The 20,288-nt window shown below is 42.2% G+C and overlaps 2 protein-coding genes across 6 annotated transcripts in view; both read right to left on the bottom strand.

Annotated features, from left to right (window-relative positions):
- SRCAP (Snf2 related CREBBP activator protein) overlaps positions 1-19,261 on the bottom strand; it is a 38,578-nt gene extending 19,317 nt beyond the window's left edge. Inside the window, exons 1-20 of one of the 5 annotated variants that reach the window (XM_087918258.1) lie at positions 18,932-19,224; positions 18,560-18,621; positions 14,051-14,124; positions 12,312-12,556; positions 11,830-12,072; positions 11,501-11,686; positions 11,002-11,142; positions 6,852-7,068; positions 6,339-6,628; positions 5,773-5,863; positions 5,582-5,671; positions 4,878-5,033; positions 4,131-4,387; positions 3,874-4,051; positions 2,053-2,189; positions 1,461-1,630; positions 1,178-1,370; positions 917-1,053; positions 482-668; positions 151-320 (exon numbers count right to left, since the gene is read on the bottom strand). In XM_087918258.1, coding sequence (XP_087774384.1) covers positions 151-320; positions 482-668; positions 917-1,053; positions 1,178-1,370; positions 1,461-1,630; positions 2,053-2,189; positions 3,874-4,051; positions 4,131-4,387; positions 4,878-5,033; positions 5,582-5,671; positions 5,773-5,863; positions 6,339-6,628; positions 6,852-7,068; positions 11,002-11,142; positions 11,501-11,686; positions 11,830-12,072; positions 12,312-12,368 — 2,900 coding nt within the window. In that variant the 5' untranslated portion in view covers positions 12,369-12,556; positions 14,051-14,124; positions 18,560-18,621; positions 18,932-19,224. Of the gene's footprint in view, positions 1-150; positions 321-481; positions 669-916; positions 1,054-1,177; positions 1,371-1,460; positions 1,631-2,052; positions 2,190-3,873; positions 4,052-4,130; positions 4,388-4,877; positions 5,034-5,581; positions 5,672-5,772; positions 5,864-6,338; positions 6,629-6,851; positions 7,069-11,001; positions 11,143-11,500; positions 11,687-11,829; positions 12,073-12,311; positions 12,557-14,050; positions 14,386-18,559; positions 18,622-18,838; positions 18,857-18,931 lie in introns of those variants that run through there. The other 4 variants (XM_026711920.2, XM_026711921.2, XM_087918259.1 and 1 more) reach the window with 4 other exon arrangements.
- Positions 14,519-18,175, bottom strand: LOC113443587 (uncharacterized). The gene has a single exon (XM_087918262.1). The coding sequence runs from the start codon at positions 18,031-18,033 to the stop codon at positions 14,722-14,724; it is 3,312 nt and encodes a 1,103-aa protein (XP_087774388.1). The 5' UTR covers positions 18,034-18,175; the 3' UTR covers positions 14,519-14,721.
- Positions 19,262-20,288: the final 1,027 nt, after the last annotated feature.

A 20,288-nucleotide genomic window follows, 5' to 3' on the forward strand; every position in this document is an offset into this window, starting at 1 on the left:
GCTGCATAATTGCCACTAGAATAACCTCAATATTAACATTTCCTTTAGGTCAGAAAACCCACATCCATCAGAGCAAGCAAGTTTGTACCCAAACGGAAAAGTCTGGCTACGATACAATGAAACCTCTTGAGAAGAGAGAATTGCAAGTACCTGTTCACTTTCATTTTGACTGGCTTGGGTCTGGGAGGAGGGTCTGGGGACTCAGCAATCTCTTCAATCATTTTCCTTGTCACCTTCCATTTGGGAAGGAAGGTGTCTGTTTCATAACGGGACACAGAGCCTTCCAAGTTGATCAGATCAAAAATGCCCAGATCCACATTCTATAAGAGGTTAAGATTCACACACAATAAATCAGGATGCTTTATTCTACTTTTGCAAACCCCAACCCCCGTCTCAAAAACAGACGTCGCCTGTCCACCCAGATATCCCTCCAAATGGAGAAATTCCACCCGTCCAAAAGATCAGAAGAGGAGGCACCTGCCTTGAAAGGGTCATAATCAAAAGCATGCAAGACGAGGGAGGCGGTGTTGAAGCAGATGCCCTCCATGATAAATGGCGAGTGGATCGGCCGTGGGTCGAAAAGATTGGGGTGATTGCAGACCTTGCGGAGTTGCATCAGGATGTTGATGACATTCATGAAGTGCCCTGTGGCCAATGTCTCCTTGGTGCTGAAAGGATGACAGCCACATATAATCAGCTATGCCCGCAGATGCGAAGGAACAAAACAATCAATTTCAAAAGTCATAAGCACTGCTGTGGCATGGAGATGAAAAAACAAAAGCTACAGAAATGCCATGGTCTATAGTCCTTCAATGACCAGCCTACTGTTCTGCGAGGCCCACACTTCCTCATGAAACCTAAGGCCAGTATCCAGAGTATTTCCTCTGTCACTTCTCAATTAGCTTTCTATACTTACGTAGCCTGGGCCATGAAGTCATCATAAAGATAACGCTGGCGCTTGGAAAGACGGCACTTGATAACATGCTCATATTTCTTTGGCATTTGCTTCTCTACATCCACTTTTACCCTTCGCAAGAGGAAGGGACGCAGCACCTGTTGGGACGATGACAAAGAAGAACATGTTCTGTTCCAGATTTTTCCCTATCTGGTAATTCAATCTCTGTCCACTTTCAACAGTCCCTTGCAAAGGGCCTTCCTCTCCTCCCACGACGCTCACCTTGTGCAGTCTTTTGACTAAATTATCATTGTACTCCTGGCTGCCTTCGATCATGCCTGTCAGGGGGTTGGAAAACCACTCCTTGAACTCACGGTGTGACTGGAAGACGTGTGGCATCAGAAAGTGCATGAGGGACCACAGCTCCATTAAGCTGTTCTGGAGAGGCGTCCCAGTCAGCAGCAGCCGCCTCTGGCTAGAACACAAGAAAGGCACAAATTTGAAAACTTCTGAAGAAAAAGGCCTTCCTATTCAATGCTGAGGAAAACACTGTATCTCTCCTCACCTGTTGAAGTTGAGCAAAGACTGCCAGCGTTGGGATTTGAAGTTCTTGATGTTCTGAGCCTCATCCAAGATCAGGTATTTCCAATTCTTGCGTCGAAAGGCCTGATGATCCTGCAACACCAACTTGTAGGAGGTGATGCAGATATGGAAAGCATTGGGCTTGGTCCAACCCTAAATGGAAGCAATGAAGGAATTACAGCAGGGCTAATAAGAAAGATCCCTCATTAACTGTCTGCTACCCTTTTCCTAGTAGAAATGTTTACAAAATTGCTCAAGTCATAAGCAGGATTTGCTCTCCTAATACAACTCTCTCTCTGCATATATTACCCAGGGTCAACTGTGCCTGCTGTTCCTAGAACTGTGACACAGGGTTCTGCGATGGACCTGAAGTCAATCCCTTGCAAGTAATCGTTTCAGCTTTAACTACTAGGAAACAGCATTAATGTGAACATTTCCTATTTACCCTACATTTGACATATCTACGAATAGCAGATACTAGGCACACAAGATGATAAACCAAAAGGAAACCTTCTTATGCGTAACTGAAGAATAGCAAAGTTCAAAACCAGCTGCGAGTGCTTAAAAACTCTCACCTGTCGCTTCAGCTTGCGTTCCTTCTGTGCCCCATAATATGTTAAAATCTTGAAACTGGGGCACCAGCGCTTGATTTCCATCTCCCAGTTGAGTATTACACTGGTAGGAACGATGATCAAGTGAGGACCCCAACTGCCTGCAGGAGCAAACAAACATCATACCCAAAAACGTTTATGTCTCTAAAGACAAAGGTCACTTCTTCACCTTATTGTCCCCTGGATGCATTCAGTTCTATCACAAAAATGGCAATACCATCACAAGCCGATCATATGAAAAAAATATATACACCAAATCTTCTTCCCAACTGGGTTGTCCAAGTGAGCTCTTTCAGGCTGCCGGATGAATAATCTTGCAGTGGCTCTGACCAGTGCCAGGTTCCATTTGAGAATTTTATGTGCAATTTTGTGGCATTTTAAGGTCACTTTGACTCATGCTGGGCTTTGAGCCAATTCAAAGCATACCATACGTGGGGTGACGATAACACCACCTAGCAATGTTTTTTTGAATTAATCCCACGTATTGTCTCCTACAGAAGCCAATAAGGTTTTGGGAACTATTTCAACACAGGCTCATTGCCCACCCTGATTTTTAAGGACCACTAAAAACTCTGGCATGCTAAGTATCACTGGGATCATTAATACTTTTTTTACAATTCCCCATCCATTAAAAAAAGAGCCAGTGAGGAAGGTCTACCTAAAATACATTTGGGCTGGATCAATTCAACGATTTATTTATTCACTAAAGTTATATGGCCATGCATCTCACAAAAACTGATCCTAGGTGGGTATACAGCAAAACACAACCACTCAAACACACACATATACAGAGTCCTCAACTTACAACCATAATTGAGCATAAAATTTATGTTGGGAGATAGCTGAGTTTTGCCACAGTTGTGAAGTCAGGATCACCACAGTTGTAAATTTAGTAACACAGTCGTTAAGTGAATCTGGCTTCCCTATTGACTGTCAGAAGATCACAGAAGGTTGTTAAATGATCCTAGAATACTGCAACCATAATAAATAAGGGTCAGTTGCCAAGTGTCTAAATTTGTATCACATGACCATGGGGATGCTGTAGCAGACATGTAAGAAACACTCATAAGTCCCTTTTTTCAATGTTACGTGTAATTTGTAACTTTGAACAGTCACTAAATGAATTGTTAAATTGAGGACTATCTATATACCACAAATACATCAAAACAAGTCATAGTAAAACATTTTTAAAAATAATAAAAGAGATCAGCAAGAGAGCCATCTCACTGGACTCCTGAGACCTGCAGCCTTCCCAATTAAACATGCATGGTTGTCCAAGAGTTATTAAACTAAATGTCTTGATTTTTTTTCAATTTGGATTTAGTTGGATTTGGCATGGAGAATCACTCACTCATCGGATGGATGGATGGATATATACTGAGAAAGGGGGGGGCGCACTATGGCAACTGTTAATATCCCATATCTTGATAGTTTTTGGTACCATCAACCCTAGTATTTTGTTGTAGTAGCTAGGGAGCTGTAATCTGATTTCCTTGACGGCTTTGCAGTGGTTATATTTCACCAAGTACCAAGTGATACTGGGATGCTTCTACATGACCTACAGGAATTGTCCCACTACAGTCTACAGATCTATCCTTGTAATGGGGTTATTTAATATATTATGAATCACTGGGAAGGATCAATTGCAGGTACCAGCTACTCTACCAAGAATGCAAGTGGACATTAGTACCCAATATGACTGCACAACTATCAGCTGTAGCTTTTTTCTTATGTGGAATCCATCTCCACTCCCTGACCTCCTCCCTGCCCAAGCTATTTGCCCACCTTTTTCACAGGCCAGATGTGCCAGCAAGGAAATTGTCTGGATGGTTTTACCAAGACCCATCTCATCAGCCAGGATACCATTGAGCTTCTTCTCATACATGGTAACCAACCAATCAAGGCCAATGTGCTGATATTCTCGCAGCGTCCCACGCAACAAATAAGGGATTGGTGTCTTAACCTGCAAGGGAGAATGGTAATATAATTTGTCTGTTTTATTTCACTCACTCCCTAATTGGCTGACCCCAGAAATGACTCACCTGTGTGGTTGCCAAGGTATAGCCTTTTGGTTGCAGGCTCTCGGCTGCTGCTGCAATGTCTGTGATCTCTTTTTTTGGCCCTGGGGGTGGAGCTGAATCATTGTCTCCATCGCCACCATTATCATCATCCTGCTTTAACAGGTACTCAACGCCAAAATCTTCCTCCTGGATTACCGAAGCTTCCCTCCTTTCCTCCTCAAGGGTATCCTCTACTTCACTTTCCTCTTGCTCACTTTCTTCGTCCTCTTCCGTGGAATCTGGAGGCAAAATCAGCAACATCGGGACAAAGCCATGCTACATAATCCCATTAACTATTGGACCAAAAGTACTTCAGACCCCAGATTGAAAGCAGCTGGCTGATTTCAATCAATTATTTGCAATGGCTTAGAGCTAACTATAAATTGCTTTACTACGTAAGAAATCACTCATCGAAGGCCCCGGTTTTAATTAAGACAAATCTAATGCATTGTTTTTAGACCAACAGTTTTGCAAAGTATCAATTTGAAGAACTAAGGTGAAATGTCTGAACACTTCAAATATCCATTCAGCTTTGATATCCTGCAAATTTACAAATTCATTTACAGCAGGGATGGCAAAGTATTCCCCCACTCCAAAACACTGTAAAACTTCAACTCTCAACAGTTCTAACCAGCATCGATTATAATGAGGTGCAATCCCCATTTTCAATTGTTCAACCCCAAAATACAAGAGTATACTTAGAGGAGCCACTCCCATTGCCTTCCATACCTGAGTGACTAGTGCTATTCTCCTCCTCTGATTCCTCCTCGTACTCTGAAGTGGTAGGCTCCAATGCCTCCGATGATGTGTCTGATGCTTCCACTTCAAAGTCTGAAGCATAAGCACCAGCGTATTTCTGCAGCAACTCCTCCACGGGCAGTTCACCTATTAAGTCCAAAAAGAAAATTTGTGTTAGGGCCAAAGGAGTTTGATTTCTCTGACCTCATCTGCTGCTTTACTTAGGCTGAAGTCATCTTTCTTTTCTGAAGTGGGAAAGCTTTGAAATGATTTATCAACTGCAACTAGAGGCTATGACTTAACCCTGACCACCAAACTCTTAACTTAGTAGATTCAGATGTTTCCTGTCCCTTTGATACTCCATCGTGCATTCAAATTAGCCAATTTCCAAACTTGAGAAGTCAGTTTCCCCTTGCTTCCAAAAAGAGATTAAAGGGGCGGAAAAGAGCCAGCTCAATACAGTTAACAAAAAGGTTTGTGACAACACTTTTTTATGTAAGGAGAAGTACTCTAAGACATACAGTACTATGTTAGTGCTTAATCTGACCCTTGTTGCTTTAACGAATTCTAGGAATTATGGTTCACAGGTTCAGCAAACATTCAGAAACACAATTCAATAATTATTGTTCTGAAGGATCATGGAATCCAACTCCTAATCCCCATTTGCTATCCCAAGCTACAATCTCTGTTCGAACCTTCCTTGGCCAGATCATCCATTTCTTTGCAGTGATCCACATTTCCTTCCAGCTTTTCTTCAGCATCTATTGTTTCCTCTTCATCTTCGGCTGGGAGAGAAAGGATTTCCTATGTTACTGGACTGCAATCCCAACCTCATCCCAATTCTTGTTACATTCAGTCAACCCATGACCCCAAACAGCATGCTTACCTTCTTCTTCATTGGCCGTAAACTCCTCATCTTCTTCATCAGGTTTCCAAGGTTTCTTATTCCTCTGAGTGACAGGTTTGGGTTTCTCCTGCTGAGTAGAAGGGGGGAAAAGGCTTCAAGAGACAGAAAGCTCTCCAAGGCACATAAGCATATGACAGTAAGTCACAACATTGAAATTTAAAAAGAGATGATCTTCATTTTTAAAAAAATGTTTTATTTTAAGCTCCATATGTAATTGATGCTTCTTAGCAAATAGCAATTGTGGGCATCAGTTAAATACCAATAGCACTTAGACTTATATACCGCTTCATAGCCCTCTCTAAGGGGTTTACAGCATAATCCTTATTTCACCAACCTCAGAAGGATGGAAGGCTGAGTCAACCTTAAACTGGTGAGAATTGAACTGCTGGCAGTCGGCAGAATAAGCCTGCACTACTGCATTCTAACCACTGTGCCACCACGGCACAGTATGACTTTTAAATCTGAGTAAGTTGGATTCTTTTAATCCCAGCCTATAAATACATAGCACCCTACCTTCCCAGCTCAAGATTTGACTTGAAGGATACCTTTAGTGCCTCAGAGGTCTGACTTTCCTCGTGCTCAGCTTCCTCTTCACTCTCACCCTCTTCTTCTTCATCATCATTGTCAGAGCTGGAGGCACAAGGAGATACACTGAAGGAATTTTCTAAGATTTGGGGTGGCAATGTTTGGAGTAGCTCCTCTAAGGGCAGCTCACTTTCCTGTTTTAGCAGCTCAATCTCCCGCAGCTGTGATTCTGAATCATTCCCTTCCTGTTGTTCCTCAATTTCAATTGTCTCCTCATCATCTGACTCTTCATGGGGTTGGAAATCCCCGTCTACCAGAGAAAAAGGATCAGCTGCAATGCCTTTCAAATCACAAAACCAATTCTAGATTTGGGGGTCGGGATTGGACATTGAAATCTCACACCCCATCCCTGAGAAGCGAATACCATTTCTAACAAGACAAATGTCTAAGTGGAAAGGTGTGGTTTGAGATAGAAGCCGTACTAAGTCGGTCAGGAATTGACAAGCTCGAAGAACAGAGTTGAGGAAACTCACCTTCATCTTCCATGAGTTGACCAGGGGGAGGTGGACTAGAAGCAGTAGAGCCAGCATGGGAGCCACTGGTCTTGCTGGGAACTGGAAGAGTCTCATTGAGGCTTTGGGTTAGCAAGTCAGAATATTTCTCTGTCTGGCCCACTATAAAATCCAGCTGCAGATCCAGTGCTTTTTTTCGTTTTTCCTCCAGACGTGACTGCTGCTTGAATTGCACAACCTGAAGGTTTATTTATTTATTAAGTTTATATGCTTGTCCCCATTTGAGACGACTTTGAGTGGCTTAAGTTAAAAAATATCAAAACTGCATTTTGGTCTTGGATTAAATTCAATTCATTCAAGTCCCACAACACACTTTCAATAGCACTACGCATAATTACAGCCACCCTTTCCTCTGCAACCATGAGAATACAAAAACAGGCTTGACTTCTCACAGTTCAAAAGCATTTTGCTAATAAAAGATAGCCATTGGTTCAGGATGTTATAGAGTCCTGCTTGAGCAGGGGGTTGACTAGAACAGGGGTCACCAACATTTTGGACCTCAGGGACCACCAAACTCATAATTTTAAATCCCAGGGACCACTAACTGGTTCTGTGGGCATGCCCTAATGTGTGGGTGTGGCTTGGTGGTCATGTGACTGGCTGTGCATGGCTTGTATGTAAATATTATAAATATTTCCATAAATATTGGATTTTTTATTATAAAAGAGCGACTTTTACTCAAAATCAGGCAAAGTAGGCAGGCAGATTGAGTTGCTCACAGAATCACAGATTCATTCAGAGATCTATCTGCCATCGGCTATTTAAGTCTGTCACATAAAATTTGCTAGCAAGCAAACTCACAAAATTAACTCACAACACACCATATGTGAATAGTGAATTTTTTATTAAAAAAGAGAGCAACTTTTACCCAAAATCAGGCAAAGCAGGCATGCAGATTGAGTTGCTCACAAAATCACAGATTCATCCCGAAATCTATCTATCTGCCATCAGCTAGCTCAATCTGTCACATAAATTTGCTAGCAAGCAAACTCACAAAATTAACTCACAACCCACCATGTTTGTAAATATTGAATGTTTTTATAAAAAAGAGCAACTTTTACCCAAAACCAGGCAAAGCAGGCAGGCAGATTGAATTGCTCGCAGAATCATTCAGTGATCTATTTGCCATTGGCTACCTGAGTCTGTCACATAAAATTTACTTGCCGTGAGTCTGTACTGAATAATAGAACCTTCAGTCCTAAGGGAGGTTAGATCTAAAGACTAGCTAGAAAGCAAGAAATCCAACCATTTCCTGCTTCCTAGCTAATCTGAATCTCCGGGCGCAGCAGAACAGCTGATGGTTGGAAGAAAAAAAAAAGGAAAAATAGCAATTTAGCAGGCAAGTTTGCTGGGTAAGGAGTGAGTGGGTGGGGAGGGTTCCAATGGGCCATGTGGGTGGCCCAGCCTTGTGTACCTGCGCAGCTTGGATTAATTGCTTTCGGGGGGTGCTCTGGGGGTGAGACTTCTCTGCGGCCCACCAAAATTTTCTCGCGGCCCACTAGTTGGCAAACAATGGACTAGAAGACTTCCAACATCTCTTCCAACTCTATTATTCTGTTAATCACATTTTAAAAATAAAAATAAATCTAATTACCTTAGCTCCAATGCAAATTTTAAAAGAGTAGGCCAGTGTGGTTTCGAACGTGGAGTGAGACTATAAACCTATCTGACAATGGGAACTTACTGAGTGGCTATCTCCCAGTTCAGCCTTTCTCGTGAAGTTGAGATATTCCTACATGCACTACCTTGAGTTTTGGAGGGAGGGTGGAATATAGCTATAATTATAGGAAAAAATAACACATTGGCATAAAGCACCAGATATTTCATGCATACATTTTTGATTAGATACGGACTTCCGGTTTGTAGGGCTTCAGCGGCGGCAGGAATCCACGATCGTGCATGGTTTCTGCTTGCGCTCGCCGCTGGAGTGCCCCGAGCCAGCCGGCTTTGGGGCTAAAGCCACCCCGTAGAGGTGGCCGAAGATAGGGGAGACCCAGCAGGGTTTCAGGGGAGCCGCATCTCCCCTCCTCAGCTGGCTTAACTCCCTTTTCCAAAGGCGGTAGAGCGGCAGTCAGAAATGGCCGCCACAAAGAAGCACTCATCCGGAAAAGAATGTGCAGGAGGAAGCTAAGAAGTGAAAGTTTTGGCTGACCGGGATAAGAAGCAACATTCAAGATACCCTGAAATTTAAATTTAAAAAAAAAAAAGATACATCGCTCCCAAAGAAGATCCGGAAGCAGCGAATGAAAGGGAAAAGGGAAAGTTTGTTTTTTCTCACTCTCCTTCCTTACGGTGACAGCAGATGAATGAGAAATCAGAAAAACCCACTTTGGCATCAGCAGGTAATTAAACTGGAAAATTAAAGCCAAGGGGACAATAAAGATTTCTGATCACTGAAAAAACTTTTTTTTGCTGTAAGTGGGAAGGAAGGGAGAGGAAAAGAATAAGAGTAAGATTTGGCTGGAGGAGACTGCTTGGAATTTTTAAAGAATCTAAAGTTAAACTGTAACAAGACTTCTAAAAGATACATTTTAACTGGAACTTTGTAACTGAATTGCAACCCCAGGAAGAGAAAGTCAAAAAAGAAGAAAGTGTTAAATGAAACAGCTCGTGTGTATTTGGACTGCTTGGTGACTCTGGGACTTTTGGAAATTATATTTCAATGATTAAAAACACTTGGGTGGTTGTTTAAAATTTTTTTGTTTACAATGGCATCACTTGTGGATGAACTGAAAATGGAATTTAAAAAATATAAAGAAGAGGAACAAGAAGGGAAGGGCTCTTTTGGCTCCATTTTTCATTTTTTAGAAATGGCGATTTTTACTTATGAGAAACTACAAGAAGATTGGGACAAAGAAGAAGCCATCTTTAATGAACAAGTAATTTTATCTGGGGAAGAAAGGGAGGAAAGAGAATGGAGAATTTAAGACCTAAAAAAACAACTAAAAAAGGGAAAAATAAGGTGAAAGTGGTTATAATGTCAGAAAGCAACAGAAAGGAGGAATACAGAAGAGGGAAATGGGGATGGAGAGACAAGGGGGTAAAAAGGGCAAAGTGAAGAAGCAAGGGAGGAAGGAAGGGAATAGAAGCTATAAAGGTTTGAAACAAGATGTAAAGAAACAGGATTTATTTAGAGATAATGGGTAAAAATATAACTGAAAAAGAGATTCTGCAAAGGTACATAAAACTGTATTGTTGTATTTGTATTAGAAATGTTAGAAAATTAGAATAACATATGATTATAAAATGGGATAAAATATTCAATGTAATTCAATGAAACTTTTTTTTTTTGAACAAAATTAATGAAATGAAATATGAGAGAACTGAATTAAGAAGGAATGGGAATATTTTAATTACATGTTTTAAAGTATAAGTGAAATGGGAGGGAAATAACTACGCAAAATTTATAACTGTTCCCATAGAAGCATGATACCTATTTGAAAAGGAATGTGTAAAATGTTTAAGATTTAAATGAATATTAATTTTAATGATAGAGTTCAATTGGTATGGATTGTTGTTTTTAATTATATATTTATAATTTTTTCTTTTCTTAAAATAGTTTTAGAATGTACTAGGCAGAATCTGAATGAAAGTTATGTATTATATCAAGTGTTAAACTTAGGGGAAAGATATAAAGGTGTCATATTCCAATCAGTGATAACAGGAGAAATTTTGTGTTAATGAGAAAAGATAATAGACAGCTGAAACAGGACAAAGGATATAAGTATAATGATTTAAATTAAGATGAAATAAATAAAATAGAATTAAGAGAGTGAAAAGAGGGGAGAAGCTATATAAAAAATGTAGAATGGTAATAAGATATGGAATGGTATATAAAAGTGAGCATGAACTTGAATTTATGTCTGTAAGAAGAGATGTAACCCAGGATCAAGCTGCTTTCCAAGAAGATGTTTTATGTTTTTTATGTTTATGTTTTATATGTTTTTTAAAAAAATTAATAAAATTTCTGGAAAAAAAACATTTTTGATCAGATACATAAAATAAGAATTTAATATGACAAGGAAAATGGGTTGGCATATACTTGCCTATATATTTAGGCTATCAAGATGTACCTAAACCTTTCCTGACTCTGGGCAAGGGCTTTACACACCTTCTCAACGTTGCTCCAGAACTGCTTGACCTCTTTAGCAATGGAAGAAGCAATGCGGCGCAACTTGGCTTGCTCCTCACGTTTGGCTCGTTCTTCTTTCTGCTTCTGTTCCTCGTGGTGCCTGATCACCATACGCACAACCTGTATGCCACAGAGGAGAAAGACAGCAGGTCCAAATGACCAAAATCCATCACATGTGGCCATGTTTTCCACCTTATCCTGGACCATTTTTTAGGAAAGATTAGTTCACTGGAGGTTTTGTGGAGGGAAATCTTACAGGCATACTGTGCACTAGTTGGCTGAAACAGCACCAATTACGTCACTTAGTTGCTAGGTTATAAAAAATGCCAGAAATTTCACAGGAGCCATGAAACAGTTAAGAAGCATTCCATTACAAGGTATTTGCTTCTAAACAGTATAAAGATAGGAATGGATGGATGGATGCAAACCAGCTGAAAAAGTCTGGAGAAGAGACAGTTTAAAAGATTCCAGAACCCACCTTCCTGGCAACACCCCTCTTCCATCGACGTTCTTGAGCAAAATCAGCAGAGAGCCACTGCATTTCCTCACAAAGATAATCCCAATGCACTTTGGGCCGAATCGGCTCAGGCACCTTTGAAAGCCTTTTCAAAGACCAGAATCCTTCCTTCTTCATTTCTGCAATGCGATTCTCAATTTCTGCTTCCTAAAATAGAGTATCCAAGTCAGGTAGTTCATTCACATGCTTCCTGAAAGGTTCAGGGCTACCCTATACTATCTTACATTGCAGGTACTTATGCCCAATAGAAAGGTGGCTGAAATGGCCCAAAGGCTTGGACAAGAGCTTACATGCTTTGCCTGCTCAGCAATCTCTGCATGTGTCTTGTCCCACATGGTCGCAGGATCAGGGGAGATGTACATCCCAGATGATACCAGGGCTCTGTTCTGCGACTTGGGACCATCAAAACTTAGGTGACTGTCCAAAGAGGAATCGTGGGTGAGATGTGATGGTGAGATGCTCCCACTTGAGGCAGGTGAGCCTGAAGAGGCTGGCGACACTGGATTGCTGCCTGTCATTTTGTCTGATGTAGTCTGAAGAACGCAATGTAACATGGAAGGAAGGAGAAATCAACAACAAGGATTATCACAGTGCTCTCAATCATTAAAATATAGTAACTCCAAAAATAAGTCTAGGAGAAATCTCAGAGAACTTCCTTGGGTTTTCCACAAAGCTGCTTCCTAAAATGTGTCTCACTTTATCTTAACCATCATTGAAAATCCACAGATAGACTTGGCTAATCCAGAGGAATTTGCACATGGGTGCTTCTCACCTCCAACTCTACCTGTGCGTGCAGCATGTGGTGTTGTTGGGGAGGACTGGTCTGCATTTTAATTCGCTCTTGCTCTTCGCCTCTCGTCCCAATAGTTTCAGCTGTGGTTGTAGTACTGGTCTCCTGTTCCAGTGCATGCTGCGAACTGGCCTCATTCTGGTCAGCCAGCCACTGGGACGAGCCGTCCAGCTCCTGGGTTCCTTGGCAGCCCAGCCTGCGCTCGGGACTGCCTGACTCAGAATTAGCTGAAGAAATAAACATTTCACGATTGTAGCAAACCAAAAATCTTTCAAAATTGAGGCACATAGCAAAAAGAGCTTTTTTATATTAAAGTAGAATTAACCAATCAAGACAAAACAATTTGACCTGCTAATAGCATTTAATGTAATTGGGGAAAAGTGTAGGAAAAGGTCTTGAAAAGGTCAACTTCATTGTTTGGAGATTATTCTAATTTTGAGAAAGTTTGTCTCCCAAAATATATTTTTACTTCTCTTTCAGTTTTTATAGATGCACCCTTAAGAAATCTGTATTTGTTAATTTAATTTGATTGCCTGTGTAGCTCTCTGAACATATGACTGCTTTAAAAATCAATGCTTGTTATTACTGTGCTGTTCCATAGCTCTGAAAATTATAACAGTTTTGTTCATAGATCACCCCTTTCTCATCTCTATATCTTTGCAAAAAATAGCTGAATATATGTAGCCCTCGACTTATGACCACAATTGGGACCAGAACTCCAATTGCTAAGCAATGTAGTCATTAAATGAATAGCACTTGGTTTTACAATCTTTTTTGCCACAGTTGTTAAGCAAATCATGCAGTTGTTAAGCAAATCCAGATTTCTTCATTGACTTTGCCTATTGGAAGCCCCCTGCGAAGATGGTTATAAATAACGATCACATGACCTGGTTGTAAGTATGAGGACCGGTCATCACTTTTTTCACCACTGCCGTAACTTTGAATAGTTGTTAAATGGTCATCAGTTGAGAACTACCTATATGTTATTATTTGAAATGTAACTGCAATGTAATGAAACACAAAGAGAATTTTGATACCACACCATCTTTTTCCAATAGAAATTTCCAAAGAAAATGTCTGTTTCCCCCATTATGAGGAAATATGTAGCTCCAAACTTGAGGGTGCTCACATGTCAATATATACGTTAAGATTTCCTGCTTTTTTGACTGCAATAATTCCTAGTATTCCCTCTTGCATATTCCACCAATCAAAATCTAATATACACAGCCCACAATTTACGACTGTAATGGAGCCCCAAATTTGTCATATATCATTACAGTTGTGAGGCACCCACATGAACAACTTTATTTCCTAACATTTTTTGCAAGATTTGTTAAGCAAACTCAGTGGTCATAAAGCAATCCCATTGGCCGTAAAGGGCATTTTTTGTCAGAAATTAGAAGAAAAAATGTTGCAACTGACATGTTTGCAGATCATTGCAAACAGTTGTAAATGTGGGCTGGTTACCAAGCTCCCAAAATACAATCTTGTGCAACAGAAAAGGGAGGGTGGCCATCAGAAACTCAAATCTGGGTCATGTTTTGCGGGGGATCTGTCTTAACTTTGAACTGTCATTAAGCTACCATTGTAAGTTGAGGACTTACCCTGTATGGGATACAGAAACAAACTGCATCTAACTTTACTTTGAGGAAGATATGGTAATCAAGTATACAAATGCTGTTTCCATATTCACAATTTTTTAATAAAAAAATCAAATATACCTGTTTGAGCTGAGAATTCCACTTGCTTTTCAGACTGTACTTCCAGGGTTTCGCTTTCCAGGGGAAGACTACACCTGAAAAGAAAAGGTCAATCCAGGGCAGATAATGCCATGTTTTACAAACATTTATTCGGTTTGCTTGAGCCTTGCTCATTCTATTTTTTTTTTTAAATTCTCTTTGAAGCACTAGCAAAAGGCTATCCTGTTTCTCCATGATTGCAATGCAGGCAGCACAGGAATAGCTTGACTACAGGTTACAGTGGAGATGTTTAATGTAAGCACCAGCTACCAAATCCAAGCCTATGAGAAAAGGCAAGAACCTGTTTGAGATGCTACTAAATGTTCCAGAGTCAAGTTTCCTTTCTGAAAGATTTTAGCTACCTTCCACTCACAGCCACTAATCCCAGATGATCAAAATCACCATTTTTCTCAAGGTCAATTTTTAATCTTGTTTCCTCATTTCATTCCCTTTGTTCCTTAAGTCTCAATACTTTGTTACTTGTACCATTGTCTTGGCCTTTCATCTTTCTCTATTCCTTTGAGAAATATATAAATCTTTTCAACCTGAAGTTTTGTCCTTAAACTGCACTATTCTCTATACATTCTCTGCTTTTCCACTAATTCTTAAACAACCCAATATCCCTAAACTCACTGCATAATTTGTTTTACCAGTTACCTTGAAAATTTCTCACCTTTCTTTGACCTTGCTAACTCCATATCCTGTTTCAGTATCTCAGCCAGACTTTGTCCACCCACTTCCAAACCTGGTACTCTCTCGTTTGTTACCTGTTGTGCTATTGTTAACATTCTCCTTTCAACCTGTCCCAAAATGGAACTCACCTTATGGGAGCGACTTGTAAGGCCATATAAATCCTCAGTTAACCTTCTCCCTTTTATGTGCAAACCAATTGGGCCTTCTCCCCACATAGCAAGTCGCATTGCATTGTATCTCCTGATTGCTACTCCCATCACCCCATCCCTCCAATCTTTTAGTTCTTTTTTCCTTGCAAACAAACCAGGACTTTGCCTTTCAGTCATCAGGCCAGGACTTCTTTCCTCATGAACCTTCTGATCTGCAACACCAAGTCGAGAACCTGGTGGTCTTGGCTTCAGTATCTCATTTAACCAATGCACATTGGCAGACTTGCTTGTAAGCTCAAACATCCTTCTTCTCATTCCAAAATGTAATGGCTCAAGCTTCTGTGCTGATTTTGTTGCACTCTCACCCATCACCATCAAGTTAATTCTTTCTTTTATTCCTGCCCGAAGTGACCTTGAAATACGCCCACGTCCTGGCCCTATGCCTGCAGTCCACCCAGAACTTTGTGCTGCCATATAATCTCGTGTCAATGGTCTACCAAGCCATGCTGTTGGCAGTTGCTCTAGTTGATGCCATACTACTTCATTGGCATTAATTTCTTGTATCTCTTCCTTCCTCACTTCCTGTTCCTGCCTGGGTACCTCTACCTGTTCTATTGCAGGCTTTTTCCCAATCTCCTCTAACTCAGGCAACTGAATTTTCACCATCCTCTTCTCTGCCTCTGACAAACAAGACATTCTTTCCCGCCCAATTCGGTAGCCCATGAAGACCATTGCTTCATTTGACCTCATGCTTACTCCAAAACGCCCCTGTTCAGCTGATCGTGTCTCCCTTTGTTCTAATGTCCTCTTGTCCAATTGCATATGATCTTGTTTTGTTAGTCTCTTTCCCTCAGGCTTCCTTAAACCAGTTACAATTAATCCTGGAGCTACATGTGCCAACACTCCATCATAGCCTCCTGCTGACTGAACAGTCCTGTGTGGTGTTACTTGAATTGACCCTTGTCTTAGCCCTGCCAAGCCTATAATTATTTTACCTTTCACTTTGTGACTTTGTTCTTCACTACCCAATTTATCTAATTCTTCAGTGAGCTTTATGCTTGTTTCTAGTAATTCTACTTGACCTAAGCCAAAATTTCCTCTTTCCTGGCCAATTCTTACCAATTCTGAAATAAGTTCTCGGCTTAGTTTATCCTCTTGCCTATATGATCTGGATATCCCTTCTCTGGAGCCTACCCCTGCTATCTCTTGAGTTGGTCTTTCCAATTCTGGACTCCAGGCTAAAATCTTTTCTTGGAATGGTAATTTTTCTCCCACAGCATCTATGACAGCAATCTCTGCCTTTTCCTGAGATGGCCTCAGGCTTTTCATTATTTCATTCTGATTAATTGCTAATGCCATCTCTAATTCTCCAGTTTCCCCTTTATCAATCGTGCCAGCTGATGCCAATTGTTCGCCTTCCCTCTCTACTTGTTCTTCTGGCTTTTGTTCTGGTTGTGTCGAATCTTCAACTTTTTCTTCAATCATCTCTGATTCAGTCTTTTCTTCACCTCTCTTATCCTGGATATGTACAGGTATTTCTTCCATTTCCATCTGAGGCATTTCTTCTTTTATTCTTAGACTTTCTGTTACTTCTCCTACATCTTTCTCTGTTTCTGTTACTGTTACTTCTGCCAGATCTTTTTCTTTAATCAACTCTTCTCCCATCTGTGTTTCACTGATGTCCACCAAATTTTCATCCTTAACTTCAACTACTGCTAATGATACATCATCTTCTGCTGTCACCTTCCCAATTGTCCCACTCTCTGCTTCCACGGCAGTGAAATCTTTCTCGCCCATTACTACTTCACTTGTCTCCACCAAATTCTCTGTTTTATCTTCAATTGGTATAATCACAATTCCTTCTGTCGTCACTTTCCCAATTCTCACCTCTTTTGCCTCTACAAGTAGTGGGATATCCTCCCCGCCCATTACCATCTCACTTGATTCTTGCAAATATTTCTCTTCAGCTTTAACCACTGTTACTTTTTGATCTCCCACTAGTTGTCCACTTTCTCCCCGACTTCCCTCAACTAACTTCTCAGCCTTTGTTTGATGCAGTGTTGTTGCTGCATCTTTTTTTTCAGTTCCAATCTCTGCCTCTGGTGCTTTCTCAGCCTCTTCAACATGTACTTGATTTGTTTCTAACAGCCTGGCTTCCTCCTCTGCCATTGTTGCATCTCTCTTTCCAGGTTCCCCGAGATTTTCAAATGCCTCCTCAGGTTTTTCCTGGGTTTCTACTAATGTCACTGTTTCACGTGCAATTAAACTTTGCTCTACTCCAGCTATTTTCTCATCCTCAGCTTTGGTGTACACCTTATTTTGCTCCATACCTAATCCTACAGATTCTTCAGTCGGTCTCTGATGTACTGAGGTTGCATCTGCTGCTACATCCTTTCCCTCTTCGGTTATCTTTAAATTGCCTCCCTGATCCAATCTTGAAAAAGCATGCTCTTTCTGAATCTCTGTGGTTTCAACAATCTCTTTTTCAATCCCTCCCTCTAAATCCTTCTGGTCTAAGGCCATGCCTTCCCTATCAGCTGTCTGTTTAATGCTCTTGTCATTCAAATTGGCTGGATAATCAGCCTTTCCTTCAGTATCTGCATGAACTTCTTTCTCCCTCTGATCCCGATTTTCCAAATCAACTTTTTCGTCCATTTCTAGAATTCTGTCTTCAACAATCCCTCTTTCTTCATGCTTCTTTATCTTACTCTGATCTATCCCCTTTGGAGTTTTTTCTTCTGCTTCTCCTGCAGACAGGCTCACAAATAAACCAGTCTCTTTCTGACTTGCTCCTCCCAATTCCTCAGATTCTGCATTACTTTTCAGGTTCTCAAGACTTGATTTCCCCCCCATTTTTACTTCCTCGGGTTCTGCCTCAGTATAATTTCTGTCCTCCCCTGACATTGCTTCTCCTTCAGACACATCAACTCTTTCAGGAATTAATTCACCCTCGACCCCAAAAATTTCCCGACCCTGGCCCTCGAACTCAGTTGCCTCTGAAAAGAATGGTGCTGTCCCCTCGTTCACTTCTCTGTTATTTTCCCCCACAGTGGGCGCTTGATTCAGCCCCTCATTTCCAGCACTATCAGCTTGATCTTCTTTATGTCCCTCCTCGGGCTCCATGTTCACACCACTCTTCCCCCTTTATTCAGCTTCTTTCAAGCCTTTCCACTCGAGTTGATGACATGCAGTAAATGAGTTTCTCCAGTCCAGTCTAAGGTTTATTCAATTATCCCTAGCTACCTCACACTTCAGTGCCTTTACCCCGCCCTCCCAACGCCTTGAGACCTTTGCAATCACTCTGGCCTGGAGGAAAAAAAACTAAAGCTCTCCAAACTTACACCCCTTATCCTCTGACCAGATTCCCTGAACACCCACGGTTGTGATAGAGTTTTCTGAACTTGGCCCGAGGACACTTTTCTTTTCTTTCTTTCTTTTTCTTTCTTTCTTCAGTCTAAGTTCGCCTCTATTCGCTCCCTCCCCCTCCCTTTAACCCTTTGTCCCCCTTATCCCCGCCCACTTCCCTCCCTCACCCCCCTCCCGACGCTTCAAATCCCTCCCACCCACCCACGCGCCCCCCGACCCTCCCGAGCCCTGTCCCCTCAAGATTCCCCACCCGCCCCTCTTCCCACCCCCCACCACCACGCACAGAGGAAGCTGCAGCCGTTGGTCGGTCGGTCGGCCGGATCCGTGGCGCGCGCAGTCGTCGAGCTGCTGGGGGAGGGGCGGGGGAAGCGAAAGAGAGAACGCCGACCGCTTCAGTTATAATAGGCCGGCATCCGCCGCGGCCGTTGGCTGAAGAAGCGCGTGCGCTCTCATTAGCCTCCCGCTCCTTCCGCTAGCGCGCCCTCTAGAGGTAGGGGGGGAAAAGCCAGCGGGGAATGGTGGCAGGAAGAGGGTACGCGGACGCTCTTGTTAGTTTCCTCACTTTTCCCTCCCGACTCGACGCAGAGTCTCGCACCGCTCCACATAGGTGGGTGTGAGCAAGAGGAGTAGAGACCCAGCCGGTCCGCCATCTTACCTGGGTGGGAGGGGGGAGGAGTGAGGAGGGAGGGGAGGTGCCTCCTGCCCCGCCTCCTCCTGCCGCCACCTCAGCCCCAGCGCCGCCGCCTCGGTCGGATAGAATCTGCCGCCATCCGCGGCTCCTAAGCTGCTCCCGGTCGGCTTTTTCCTGTGCGTGGCTCCCGCCGATATTGCTCGGCAAGTCGCTGACCCCTCCCACTCGGCTGTGAATCCCTAACCAGGCCCCGCCGAGGCAGATCCGACCCGCCGTGGCAAAATGGCGGCCGCCACCACCAAGCGCCAGGGCCAACCCCCTCCCTCCTCCCACTGCTCCCTCCGCCCGCCGGCCTCGGCAGGGAAGTCTCGCGAGAATTCGAGCTACGCAAGGGGGAGACGAGCGGTATGGGGGTGGGAGAGGATTCAACCGGAAGTTAATTCATAGAGAGCGTTTTGAGCGGTGACGGAGGCTCCGCAAAATGCTGCGCTTTACGAAAGGTGAAATTTAATGAAACGATCATATACCAACAGGGTGCGGGTCGCTCAACCCACGGGGAAAGGCCATTGTGAGTGAAGGGCATGTTGGGAAACGGAGTCCCCAAGAATGCTGGGAATTGCAGTCGCTGCCCGCACCCTTCCCCCCGCCCCGTCCTCTCCTGGAAGCATGAAAACAGGAACCAGGGCGACTCTGGCTGGCGCGATCATTCAAATTTCCCCAATGTATATGCTTGTGTATATGAAGTTGTAGGTCTACACATACTGCCATGTACTTTACTGCATGGTTGTCAATACGAAATAAAATCCGATTTACATGTCTTTAAAATATATTTGACAGCAGCAAGCAAATATTTTCCAATTAGCAAAGTTTTAGAGTGCATCCCTTTTGACAGGAACTCTTAATTTAGGTTGTGAAAAACATGGTACAAAACATTACAACGCATCAAGTTCCTACCAATACTGAACATGTTTGTTTGATTCAGACAAATTTCCAGGCACTGATATATTTTCCCTCCAGCTATCAGCCTGAAGGACTATAAAACTGCCAATGCTTGAAATATTTTCTGACAACAAATAATCAGTATATACATTGGGGAAATTTTATATACAGGTCGTCCTCAACTTCATTTTGTGACTGTTTAAGGTTACAAAGGCACTGAAACAGGTGACATAGGACCATTTTTCAGTTACAATCTATAGCATCCCCATGATGTGATCAAAATTGAGATGCTTAGCAATTGGTTTATACTTATGACCTTATGGCTGTATCTCAAGGTCATGTGATCAACTTTTGCAAGATTTTGATAAGCAAAGTCAATGGGGAAACCAGATTACTTAACAACTGGGTTACTAACTTAACAACTGCAATGATTCATTTAAAA

Source organism: Pseudonaja textilis, chromosome Z (assembly GCF_049901715.1).
Source record: "Pseudonaja textilis isolate UNSWEBS1 chromosome Z, rPseTex1.2, whole genome shotgun sequence".
NCBI lineage: Eukaryota > Metazoa > Chordata > Lepidosauria > Squamata > Elapidae > Pseudonaja > Pseudonaja textilis.

Excerpts from the sequence above, each read along its gene's own strand:
- LOC113443587 (XM_087918262.1), bottom strand. The coding sequence starts at position 18,033 with ATGGAGCCCGAGGAGGGACATAAAGAAGATCAAGCTGATAGTGCTGGA.